Here is a 13,269-nt window from a genome sequence, read left to right as displayed (position 1 = left end):
AACTAGATGGAATGTCATGTCGCTGCAGGATGCTGTGGTAGCCATGCTGCTTCAGTGTGCCTTCAATATTGAATAAATACCCAACAGTGTCACCAGCAAAGCACTTGGGGACACATTCAAAGTTTTCAATTTTCCGGATTGACTGACCTTCAGTTCTTAAAGTAATGATGGACTGTTGTTTCTCTTTACTTATCTGATTGGTTCTTGCCATAATATGAATTCTAACAGTTGTCAGATAGGACTGTGTACCAACCTGACTTGTGCACAACACAACTGATGGTCCCAACCCCATTAAGAATTCATGTCTTCAGTATGTATCGAAAATTTAGAAAGTAGTAAAAAAAAAAAGAAAAAAAAGAAAAACCATTAAATGAGAAGGTGTGTCCAAACTTTTGACTTGTAGTGTATATATGAACTTTATTTTTCTAAACTAAGAGAAACAGTCTTGATGTTGAAAAAATAAAAACTAACTAGATTCCAGGGTGTAGAGGTTTTGTTGGAGGGTTTTGTGGTGCTTGTCCTGTGTCTTTGTTTTTATTCTAAACTTATCTGTTCCTTTACTTTGTGAGGCTTTGCTCCACATTACATATGTGTGTCAGGGAAATATTAAGTTATGTTTTAACTTTCTGTTATTGTTCAGCTAAGGGAACAGAGTTAATGAGTAAGCAAAAAGAGAAAAAGTGCTTTATATTGGAAGGTAAAGACCCTAAATTAATACAGAGACAACCCCAACAATCAGACAACTCCCTATGAACAAGCGCTTTGGCAGCAGTAAGAAGGAAAAACGCCCTTTAAACAGGAAGAAACCTCCAGCAGAACCAGGCTAAAAGAGTGGCAGACATCTGTCACGTTGGGGTGTGGAGAGGAAGACAGGAGATATTCATAGTGTGGAAGAGAACCAGAGATTAATAATAGCTAAGCAAAACTTGGTAAGTCAGTTATCTACTGGTTGAATCCCTGTATTTATTGTACTTGTGTAGTGCCCTTATAAGAAGAATGTGACAAATGTCCTCTAAATGCAGGGATGTCAAACTCATTTTACATCGTGGGCCACATACAGCCCATTTTTGACCTTAAGCAACCCAAACAGTAAAACTACATGTTAAATGTGTGCTTTCTATGTGTTTGTTTGTTATTAAAAAAAAATAAATCTGTCTTTTAATTGCTTCTGTTTTAGTTAATTACTTAATATGCAGTATGAAAAGAGATGGGAATCGAGAACCCATCTCTGGTTCCCAGTAGTCCAATTCCCCAGAATCCTTAGTCTGCCTGCGTATCGATCCTGCTTATTGGTTCTTACACTCTCAGATAATTTTACACAGTAACATGAAAGCAACTTATCGAGTAGCATAAAGAACATCTTTCTCCTGCCTGTAATTAAGTAATGTAATGCATTACTTTTTAAGTTTTGAGTAATGACCCCAGCAATGATCAAAACAAAGAGCGGAAATGCCTCCAGCATCCACAAACATTTGACCACTCAGCATGTAATTAATTTGCATGAATGTAATGTTATTGATATGGATAAAGCTGTTAAATTAGTAAAAATGTTTTGACATTTTAAATCTGTGTACGCCTTCACATTTTCTGAAGCTATCCAGTGGCACAGATTGGAATTTTTACTAGGCTGATTCCTGCCCCCGGGCCTTATGTTTGACACCCCTGCCTAAACGCAACACATGCAGGCCTTTATAAAGTGACTGCTACAAAAACAGAAAAAATACACACTCGCTGAATATGATCTGTGTGCGTGAATCATGTACGGATGTGGGTTTCCGTCATGTGCCACAGGAAACAGGAAAGTCAAAAAATACATTCAACAAAACCATGTCCAGCTATTTTTGTGTGAATCACTTTCAATTTTAGACCATCTGAGTGATTAAATTAGGGTTTTTTTTAAGTTAAACTTTTTTGGGACTTCCTCTACTACTTTTACTTTTTTTTAAGTAACACTCTACACTTAAAGGATTAGAAAAAGAATGACAAAAAAACAGCAGCAGTAGGTAATTATATTTTTTCAGGGGATCACATTTCTTCTCACTATGACTTTTTATCACTTTATAAGCATATTTGTGTGGTTATTTTGTTAGTAATTGTCACTCATGTCTTGTTTTATCTGGGTTTTTTTTGTCTGATTTTTTGTAATTACCCTGATTATGTTCCACATTTCCCTGCCGTTACCTCCTGTGATTGGCACTCGGTATGTTGGAGTGTCCTGTTTACCCTCATGTGCTCCCTGTTGATTCTTTGGCCCCAGTTACAAAGCCCTAAAGACAAGTTCCAGTGTTTTGGAACCCTGTATGTAGTTGCTGGCAGTCACTGGGACCTCATTTTCTAAAGCACAGAGACCCAAATTTACAGACTGTCAGTGACCTCATGATTGCCAAGAGGTACATGGTGCTGCACTTTAACCTACCTATGATCACAAGCAGAAATAGTTGCTCGTAGTGTGCACAGTAGACGCTGACTTGGTTGCAAACACTTGCCAGCTAGTTTCTTAATCAGTAGAGAAACAGTGAAAAGTGTGCCACAGACTGAAAACTGAGAATGTTCACCTTCAAATCAAAAGGTTTGCCTTTCTACTGAAACCAACATGGTTCATAGGGTGAAACTTTCACTTTGAAGGCGAACATTCTACTTGTCTGGTTTCAGCTTGGTGGTAAGCTAGTGAGTTCTTTCAGAGGTGTTGGTGTCTTGCATAAAACCTCTGCCAACCATCGCTGAAGCCTTAAGACTTGATTTTAAATCCTTTCTTGGGTTTGTTTTCTTTGAACTTTGGAGGAGTTTTTCAGCTAGTCTGTCTGAGAGATTTGCGTTTAGGCCCCAACCCTTCTTCTCATGACAATAAGGACTCAGTTCCTGCATAGTGTGGACAGAATTTTTAGACTTTCTTGGCTGGCAAAAAGACTTCAGCCAGCATTACCACAAACACTGGTGTCCCACAGGGTTGCGTCCTCACCCACAACTGTGTCTCCTCATACAAAGATAACATCACACTGAAGTTCGCGGATGACACTGCAGTGATTGGTCGCATCACTGGAGTGGATGAGGTGGGCTACAGGAGAGAGGTGGCCGGTCTGGTGTCATTGTGTGAGGACAACAACCTTACCCTCAAAACTGATAAGACAAAGGAGATGATAGTGGACACGAGGAAGAAGAGGAGGCCTCACCAGCTGCTGTTTATCCGGGAGCGTGAAGTGGAGATGGCTAGCAGCTTTAGGTACCTGGGCGTCCACATCAGTGAGGACCCCACCTGGACACTGAACACCACGCAGCTGGTGAAGAAGGCACAACATTAGCTGTATTTCCTGAGAAGGCTGAGGAAATTTGGTATGTTGGCCAAGATCCTCACCAGCTTCTACAGCTGCACTGTGGAGAGCACATTGACCAGCTGCATCACTGCATGGTACAGCAGCACTGCTGCTATGGACCGCAAACGTCTGCAGAGAGTGAAAACAACTGTGGAGAAGATCATCAGGACTCCGCTGCCCTCTCTGCAGAGCAGAGGAGAGCTGCCTCCATCCTCAAAGACCCCACACACCCCCAACATAGACTGTTCACACTTCTGGCCTCGAGACGAAGGTTCAGAACTGTGAAATCTAGAACATCCCGACTCAACAACTCCTTCTTCCCCACTGCTATCAGACTCCTGAACGGCTGACCTACCTCAACTGCAATTTTGCACATTAAGCTCCTTTGTACATCCATCTACATCGACATCTGGATACCACACTTGTCTTCACCTACTTATTTATCTTTTATTATTATTTTTATTTTTTCATCCTTATTTTATCTTTTTTATTTATTTTATCTTGTTCTTTTAACCCTTACCTAACTTGGCATTTGTGAATGGACAGCAAAGGATGAATTTCACTACACAGAGAATGCTATTTATTCTGTACATATGACAATAAATAATTTGAATCTAATCCACATATGCTAAGATCAAAGCACAACAATACATAATAAAAGACTAAAATTGTTAAACTATTAAAACTATATAAACTATTTTTTGCACAAAATGGTTAAAACAATGGATGGATGTATAGATCAGTTTACAGTTTACATATCAGATTGAACCTAATATGTAAACTGGGTGGAGGAACCCTACAATTTATAATCAGTTACGCTTTGGACCAGCAGAGGGCAGTAGCCCACCATTATTGTGCTTTGGTAAACTTGTGAAAAGATCAACATTTTGCTCAAGCGATCACACAACGCTTAGATGTGGCCGTGACCACTAGATAGCTAAGTGGTGAGATATATGTTATTTCAGGTAAGCTCACCACAAAGGCAAGATGCTTATCTCCACATATCAAAGACTGATGTTTGTGAGACGTGTCTTGTTCAAAACACGAAGCAATCCACCCACACAGTGAAGTGTTTAGATGTGTTGTTGTGGTTGACTGACATAAAAAGCTTCTCGCTGCCCCCTTTGTTCAACCCCCCGAAACCCCACTATCATGACAACGTTTGATGTCTTAAAACAAACACTTTTCTTCTTTATTGTGTAAGAAAAGGTAGCAAAGAACCAGTGGAGCGATCTGCTGGAGCACAGTGCTACTTTTTTCCTGAAATTATGGAATTTCATACGTGAGTAAGTCAGGAAGTTATGCTTTTAACCTGATGCCATGATGAAATGTGACTATCATGACATCATTTGACATCATGTTATTTATCCAGAAAGAACAAACAAACAAACAGACAAACAGACAAACAGAGAGTCATGAGGAGTGGATGTTTGTTCAACTTTGGTCTTGTTTCCTATTGAGACGGACGTGTTTTTCAGCCGGCTGAGTAATAAGAAATGCAAAAACACGTTCCCACTGTGGTCAACCTATCTGACAGCGAGCTGAAGCTCAGTGGTTTTTTCACCAGTCCCCCCACACAAACAACCCACCGCTCCTCCGTCCTGACAGGATGTCTATGTGGTTGTTTTTTAAGCTGTTTGTTTGTTCCAGTTGCTTCACAGTAACAGTTGTGACCTGTCACTTCTCATTCTCACGTATGCTTTGACACTTATGTCTATTAATAAGTTCAAAACCTCTCCACAGTCAAGTCACAAAGAAAAAAAAGTAGTGAAGTGATGCAGAGCTGAACCTGTTTAAATATATATAAAGGAAGGAGGAGGAGCAATATGATAAGGTTTGTAGGGGCCTGGCTTTACTTTCTGGTCTCTGTTACCATGTTTTTTATAATTATTTTAATTTATTTTGCAAAAAACATTTCATTTGGTTTTAAGTTGCTGCCATATTCCTGTTTTTGATCCATTTTCATAAACTAATTTAAGCAAAGTGCTTTAAGTGTGCGCCACTAAATGAGATATTTGCTCAGCAGTGCAGGCACGCATATGTACTGTGATAATGGAAATGCCCCCGAGTGACCTGAATTTACTTCTTGAAGCACAGTGGAAAAACATACATACTCCTCCCCATTGTGGTGCTCACAGTGTTTTTGACCTATTTGGAATAATGATTCAGTCTACATTCATAGTTTTTGATGGTTTTAAAACGTTTTAGCAAATGATGAGTTAATATTGTTTTAGGAAACCACAATAGCTTCTAGCTTTCTCTGGGTCTACTGAAACTCGGCAAATACTGCAACTGTATGAGTCTAAAATGTTAACAGAAAACTACAAAATAAGTTTGCTGACCTAGCTTCATGTACCTACTGTGCTTTTCCTTATTTTCTGTTGTGTCATTAATACTTTTTAAAATCCGATTTGACTGATGATGCTATATGATTTTTATATTCAAATGACCATCAGAATTCAAGGCTTTAAAAAAATTACCCAAATGCACCGAATTGTTTCACAGTGACTGCCAAGTGGCAAGACATGCTTTTACGAGGATTTCAACACGGCCAAAGTTTCAACTCACGAAACAATCCATTACTGTCGTGTTTTTCTACTCTTGTATCTGTGTACAGTAAGTGAGAGTGACTGTGAGAGATTATTCTTTATATGGTCATCTCAGCCATGCAGAAGCACCACCTACATGCTGCTCAACAGGCTGCCAATCAGAAGTGTTTGTTTAAAGGGCGGGTGCCCTTAAAGCGGGAGGAGCTAAAACAGCTTGTTTCCACCAGAGGATGAACTGAGGGTGGTCTCACCAAGGCCCAGTATTCAATAATTATAAATTATATTCACACAAAGCTACTTTAAAAGCTCCAATTTTTTATTGGGACTGTGTTAAAGTGCACATATTCATCTATTTACATGCACCCTTTAAAACTGAAGGCAAACAATAAGCATAATTACATCAGCTACGCTTTGGTTTTTATGATTTGAACACGGAAGAGCCAAATACACAAAACATTTGCTCATTTATTTCTTCTTACTGCATTGGCCATCTAAACCTACATTCTTATAGCTTCAAAGAGCAACTTTTTAATATCTCTGTTTTAACCCTGCTCACTCTAAGTGAAAGGAATTGGAAAATACATAATAACATGTTTGCAGTTTATTTAAATAAAGCATGCTGCTCTGGATTTTTTGTGAACTGACTGGAAAAATAAAGACTTTACAAGCAGATGACCCAAGCGGAAAAATGTCATCTGGCCATGCTTTTTGGAGAAGTTCAACATGAGAACACAAGACAATAAAATGACAACCGAGAGAAAGAGAAAGTCTTGTCCAACATGCCAAAATCACACTAAACACCTGCTTTCCTCTTCATTACCAGTTGACGCTTTTAACCTGCAACACGACTTCCTCTCAACTGTTCGTAAAAGAACGACAACAAAATGTTTCCATTGTAGCTCTGACGTGTCTAAGAAGCCATGAGCATTGCACAGCTTGCTGTCACTTTGCACTACTCAGGAAGTGTGGGTTAAAGTGAGAAGACTGTTGGTCAGTAAAGCAGCATCTGTTCTGAGTCAACAGTCGTAGAAGTTTCACCGCAGCTTTCTTAAAACAGTACCTGACCACAAAGATCAAAAAGACTTATATGAGTCACATGCAGTAGTCTACTTGTGCCTGGTGAAGTTCTAATGCAACTAAATGTGGCAAGTGTGAAGCTGAAAGGAGCCAATGAAAATGCTATGTTAGCTAAAAGTATGAAAATGGATAAAAATACCTGACAACAGTCAAGATTTTTCCCTTCTCACCACCAAAAACACATAAATGCATGCAAGTGTGCATTGTAATCTTTTACCAGGGACTCTAATCTGGCACCAGGAGTCATTTTTGTCAGAGTGAACCTTCAATGTACTCTTGCCAGTTACTGGTGAAATGTCAGTACTTCACAGTCATGTGCATTTACACTGCCATCCAAAACATTTGTGGGAATGGACCAGAATACTTTGTCACCTTTTGAAAATACATCACCACTCATTACAAAACTGAAACAACCCGGAAAAAAGAAGAGAACAATAGAGTGTGTGTGTGTGTGTGTGTGTGTGTGTGTGTGTGTGTGTGTGTGTGTGTCTGTGTGGGTGGGTGGGTGGGGGTTGAATAATGCACATTTCCTGCAATTTTCTATGAATTTCTAGTTTATTTTACTGCAGTGGCATGAAGTAAGATCAACATCTGTCAGCAAAAAAAAAACCAAAACGAAAAACACAACAGCATCTGCCTCTCCTCCAGTTGTCACTGCCCTGCCCACACACAGAGTGCGATCTTTGACCAAACATATGTGCACAGAACCTGTGAAACTACAGGAAATAAACAAGCATTGCAAATGCAATGTTATGTTAAACCTTGCTGTGTAATCAAACCAACATATACACAATATTACACAAGTATTCGCTCCTCTCCTTTCACACGCATATGAACTTGTCTAACATCCTATTCTTAACAAATTGCAAGAGTTAAAGAAGTTACAAGAGCTTTAACTCTTCTGGGAAGGCTTTCCACAAGGTTTAGGAGAGTGTTTATCTGACTCTTTGGCCATTCTTCCAGAAGTACATTTGTAAAGTCAAACAATTATGTTGGGCAAGAAGGCCTGGCTCACAGTCAAAACGTTTTCTGTCCGGGTGAGGTCAGGACTCAGCCCACTTAAGTTCTTCCACACCACACCTCCCACAAAGTTGGGGAGCATGAAATTGTTCAAAACGTCTTGGTATGCTGAAGCACTATGAGTTTCTTTCACTGGAACTAAGGGGCCAAGCCTAACTCCTGAAAAACAACCCACACCATAATCCCCCTTCCACCAAGCTTTACACTTAGCACAGTGCAGTCAGACAAGCACTGTTCTCCTAGAAACCACCAAACCCAAACTCGCCCATTGGATTGCCAGACAGACGAGCATGAGAACACACCTTCACTGCTCTAGAGTCCAGTGCTGCATCGGACACTTTGCGCTGTGCTTTGTAATGTAAGTCTTGAATGGAGCTGCTTGAATAAACCCATTTCTTGTAGTTCTCTATGCACAGTTATTGAGCTAATCTGATGGCCACATGAAGCTTGGAGGTCTGTAGTGATTGACTCTACAGAGAGTTGGTGACATTTGTTCACTATGCATCTACTCAACTCTATGGTTCTATGTGGCCTACCACTTCATTTGTGAATTGCTGTCATTCCCAATCAATCTGCTTTGCTAAAACATTAGCAGTTGGCTGTAGCAAAGACATTTCATGACTGGTCTTGTTGCACAGGTGACGTTGTATCACTATACCATGCTAGAAATCATTGAGCTTCTGAGAACAACCCATTCTTTCACCAATGTTTGTAGAAGCATTCGGAATGTCTAGGTTCTTGATTTTATACACCTGTGACCTTGGAAGTGGTTGGAACACCTGAATTCAATGATCTGGATGGGTGCGGGAATACTTTCATCAATATAGTGTAGGAATACCTTTCTTTGTGTGTGCAGACAGGTCCAAGTCAAGTGTCACGAACCAGGCATGTGGCTGACTAAGATCAGACCCAGATGTAGGTTTCAGCAGGCAGAATTAAAATCAAAATTTAGCTTTATTAGCTGGCAACTGCAGAAAACAAACAGGAAAAGAAAAACTGATAGAGCAGAGTAGGTACTAACTGACAAGATGTAAACAAACATGTAGACATGACAAACTTCAAGGGGACACAAAAGGATGAAACACAAAGAGATGGCTACAGGAACAGGAAGAGATTAACACAGGAACCAGGACTAAATATATATGAACTTGACAGAAAGAACAGGGAAACCAGACAACCACATAGACAGGGCACAGAGAGGCCAGACAGACACGGGGTCACAACTGGTGAGCTAAAAACAGAAACAAACATGGAGACAACACTGACTCACACAGGAGACGCTGATTACAAGACACAGAGATGAAACTAGCACAAACTGCACACAAAAGGGAACTAAGATAATCAGACAAGAAACCAAGAACTATAAATAAGAAAACCAAGCACACCATTGTTTTTTTTGTGACATTACCAATAAGTTTGATGTGTCACATGGCCCTCTTCCTATTGAAAAAACAAAAGTTGTATCCAAGATGACCGACTTCTAAATGACCACCATGGTCACCACCCATCTTGAGGAGTTTGCCCCCTCACATATACTAATGTGCCACAAACAACCATTCCCATGTTATTACGGAGTATCCATATAAATGGCCCACCCTGCAGATGAAAAGTCCAGAACAAACTCAAAAATACTGGGTTGGAGACGCAGGACCATTATAAAGGTAATTTTTATCACTTTTCATTTGAAATAATTTGAGACAGCCTCAGATGGTTCCCAGAGGAACTGCAGTTTTTGCTACTGCCAAATTCTCTTCATTTTTCAAATCTAGAGGTTGTCCCTCCCGCAGATTATCTCTAAACACTCCAACCATTGTCGATCCTGAAAATTGTCATCATTCTAAACAAACTCTGTACATCAATTTATGCATATATGACCATATACATCTGAGATTTTGATGATGTGTACAAGTGTACACACATGATGATGTGTACAAGACCTTCTATGACTCTGTGGTGGAATCCGTCATTTTTTACAGTGTTGTATGTTGGAGCAGCAGTTTATCGGCAGCTGAGAGGAAGAGGTTGGATAAACTCATCAGGAAGGCCAGCTCTGTTCTGGGATGCACCCTGGACCCAGTGCAGGTGGTGGGAGACAGAAGGACTCTGGCCAAAATAACATCTCTGATGGACAGAGTCTCCCACCCCATGCATGTAAATGTTGCTGAACTGCAGAGCTGCTTCACTGACAGACTGCTGCATCCTAGATGCATGAAGGAGCGTTTCCACAGGTCCTTCCTCCCTGCAGCTGTCAGACTGTACAATCAGAACTGCTCCCAACAAACACAGATGTTTACATCTGCGCTGTAACTGCAATAAGTTAATCAACCGATTCACACTACAACCTGGTTTGCCTCTTATCTGTAGTTAATTTTTTTAATTTAATAACTGTACAGTATTCTCTGTTTATAGTAACCATTGTCCTTAATGTAAATATGTAAGAAAAATTGTGTATGTTTCTGTTCTGTGTCCTGTGTACTGCTTGTTGTATATGTGTCTTTCTGGCTGCTGTTACAACCAAATTTCCCCTTGTGGGACAATTAAAGGATTATTCTATTCTATTCTAAGTACAGGAACAAATGTGAATTCTGCCCTTATGCTCATTAATGGGATCACGGCATTGACAATTGTGCCATTAACCATAACATGTCAGTATTCCCTTTATGGTTTAGACTTCTTGACCTGATTTCTGCTTTACTTTCTGTGTTCCCCCCCACTAACACTCCCTCCTAACCCACGTAACTGTTTAAACACACCTCCCCATACAAATTCATGCAACATTGAAAACTTAAGTTGTGACTTCAAAATAAATAAATATAAATCAGATATCAAAAAACACAAAGAAGTGTTGCAGAACAAATAATAACTATAACTAACAAAAATTGACCCAAGAAACTTTCCTTTAAGTAAAATACACATTACCACACCTTCTGCCCTTAGTACAGCAACAATGATGTCACCAAAAAAGACTTGACCCCAATCACACCTCCAGTCACCTGATCAGTCTGATCTTTTGGAAAGAAACAAACTGTAGTTCTGAATTTAAAACCAACCATTGAGCTTAGCCAATCACGATCAGTCTTCGTCTCCTATAAGAGTTGGGTGCGTCCGTAAAGGCACACGATACATACTGCAGAGCTTCAGAGATGATGCGCCTTTGTGTTTTTCTTGCAATTCTCTATAAAATCTGTGAGTATTTTGCACTTTTTTCACAGTTTCTTTTTTCAAGGATGTAAATTCTAAAAAGAGACTGATAAGATGTTACAGATATAATTAAAATAATTGTATGCATTTCTGTCCAGGTCAGGTGCTAGCTGTTCACAAGACCTCAAGTGTAATTCAGGAGAGTGGAATCAAGATAGCTAAAGTCGGGGAGAATGTAACAATAACATGCATTTGTCAAGATGATGCTGTAACTTTCCTTTCTTGGTACCAGCAAAGCCTGGGTGGCAAACCTGACATCATATCAACTCGGATGAAGCACAACCCAGACGCTGATATCTACACCAAGTACAAAGACAGGTTTAAAGTCCTTGTAGAAGATAAAAAAGAATATCTCAAAATCACAAACCTCAGCCTGTCAGACTCAGGGACATATTACTGTGGGGTTTTAGTTTTTAACGCTATTGAATTTGGACAAGGAGTTTTCCTTCATGTCAAATCGCCAGCGACCAGCATTGGATCTGCAATTGACCAGCCAACGTTGAAGCCGCTTCGCTTGGGGGACTCTTTGAACTTGACCTGTACAGTGGAAGCTGAACCATGTGCAGGGGAGCTGAACCTTTACTGGTTCAGGCATGGAGTGTCTCAGTCTACTGTCATGTATCCCAGCGAGGGACACGTGTGTGCAGACATCTCACAGGAAACACCTCACAGGAAAAATTGCACTTTAAATCTTGCAATAAAGTCAGTGAGCTCCGCTGATGCTGGGATCTACTACTGTGCTTTGGCCTCCTGTGGGGAGATTATTTTTGGAAATGGAACAAGGGTTGAGATTGCAGGTAGGTGATACTGCAGGAGGGTGACTTCATACTACTGTTTCAAGCAATCTGTGAAACATTGACTGTGTAACATCTGTTTTGTGTGTGTGTTAGGTTCCCCTGTCTTGGTGTATTTCCTGAGCGCGGCATTAGGAGGTTCCTTTATTGTGCTCTTTGTCTTGGCTTTCATCATGTACAAGCTTAGGAAAAGCCTGTGCTCTGTCTGCAAAGGTGAGGTCGCTGCCATCTCTAATGTTAATAATCCTCTAACAATCTGACTAGCGTGCTTATTTACTTTCTTTGATTTGCAGGAACTGTTCCTCATCAAACCTGTACAGTCTCAGATGCAGTGGTAGGTGAAAAAGCCTATAGAATCTGCTCACATGTTTTTACTAGAAGCAGAAGCTATATTTATATTAGATATGATATGTTTCCAGTTATATTTTAACACAACTCCTCTTGTCCATCACTAACAGAGCCAAGATGCGCACAGCCTCCACTATGCAGCTCTGAGTCTGAAGAGGAGTAGTAAACAACATCTTCAAGAAGAAAATGTGGATAATATTTGTGTGTATTCTAGAGTAAAGAGCAGAAAAGTGTGAATGGATGCAAGGATACACACTGCCAAATGTAAAATAATGTGGAAATAAAATATATTTTGTATGTACCAGCTGTATGACTAATAACTATTGTGAGCTCAGCAAAATCACATAGCTCAGCATTGTTATACATAGACAATAAAACTGCACCCAAATGTAGTGTAGATAAGCATAAAAATCCCCCACGATCTATTAATACCTTCGTAAACACAGGTCACAGCTACAGTAAGTTCTCACTGTTTACCTTACACTTCTGTGGTCAAGGTGATGTGAGCGACAGAGTATAAGTTTCCACTGGTGGAAACATAAGTCCTACGAGAGCTTAAACACAGGAAGACCAGGCTGTTGCCCCCTGGCCACATAACCTCTCATGTTTGCAAGCCCACTCTCACAAGACCTGCTGTGTACACAACGTGAAAAACTAAAAGCAATCGGCAATAAATTACGATTATTAAAAACAGATTGAAGGACAAAGATTTCTTTTACATACCTTCAGCTTCAACTGTGTGAATGCATTTCTTACTCCACAGGAAGCTGCTTCTTTATAAAAACAGGCAGTCATCCATAACCGCTGAACAGTTTCAGTTCCCTAACAGTACAGAAGCTTGACCCAAAGCTTCACATTTTAGGATAGTCATTATAGTTTAAAGTTATCTGCTGCTTAGTTGTTTTTGTAAAATACATAGATTATTAAAAAATAAAACCCAGGGCCAGGATTGTGGTCCTGCATTATTTG

At 40.0% G+C, this 13,269-nt stretch overlaps 1 protein-coding gene across 1 annotated transcript; it reads left to right on the top strand.

Annotated features, from left to right (window-relative positions):
* The first annotated feature begins 11,028 nt into the window (after positions 1–11,028).
* On the top strand, positions 11,029–12,596 carry LOC116316477. The gene is made up of 5 exons (XM_031735030.2): positions 11,029–11,143; positions 11,257–11,955; positions 12,049–12,165; positions 12,246–12,286; positions 12,411–12,596. The coding sequence occupies exons 1-5, from the start codon at positions 11,101–11,103 to the stop codon at positions 12,534–12,536; spliced, it is 1,026 nt and encodes a 341-aa protein (XP_031590890.1). The 5' UTR covers positions 11,029–11,100; the 3' UTR covers positions 12,537–12,596.
* Positions 12,597–13,269: the final 673 nt, after the last annotated feature.

The sequence above is a fragment of the Oreochromis aureus genome, linkage group 3 (genome assembly GCF_013358895.1).
Source record: "Oreochromis aureus strain Israel breed Guangdong linkage group 3, ZZ_aureus, whole genome shotgun sequence".
Taxonomy (NCBI): domain Eukaryota; kingdom Metazoa; phylum Chordata; class Actinopteri; order Cichliformes; family Cichlidae; genus Oreochromis; species Oreochromis aureus.
This window is presented reverse-complemented; position numbering and strand designations above follow the sequence as displayed.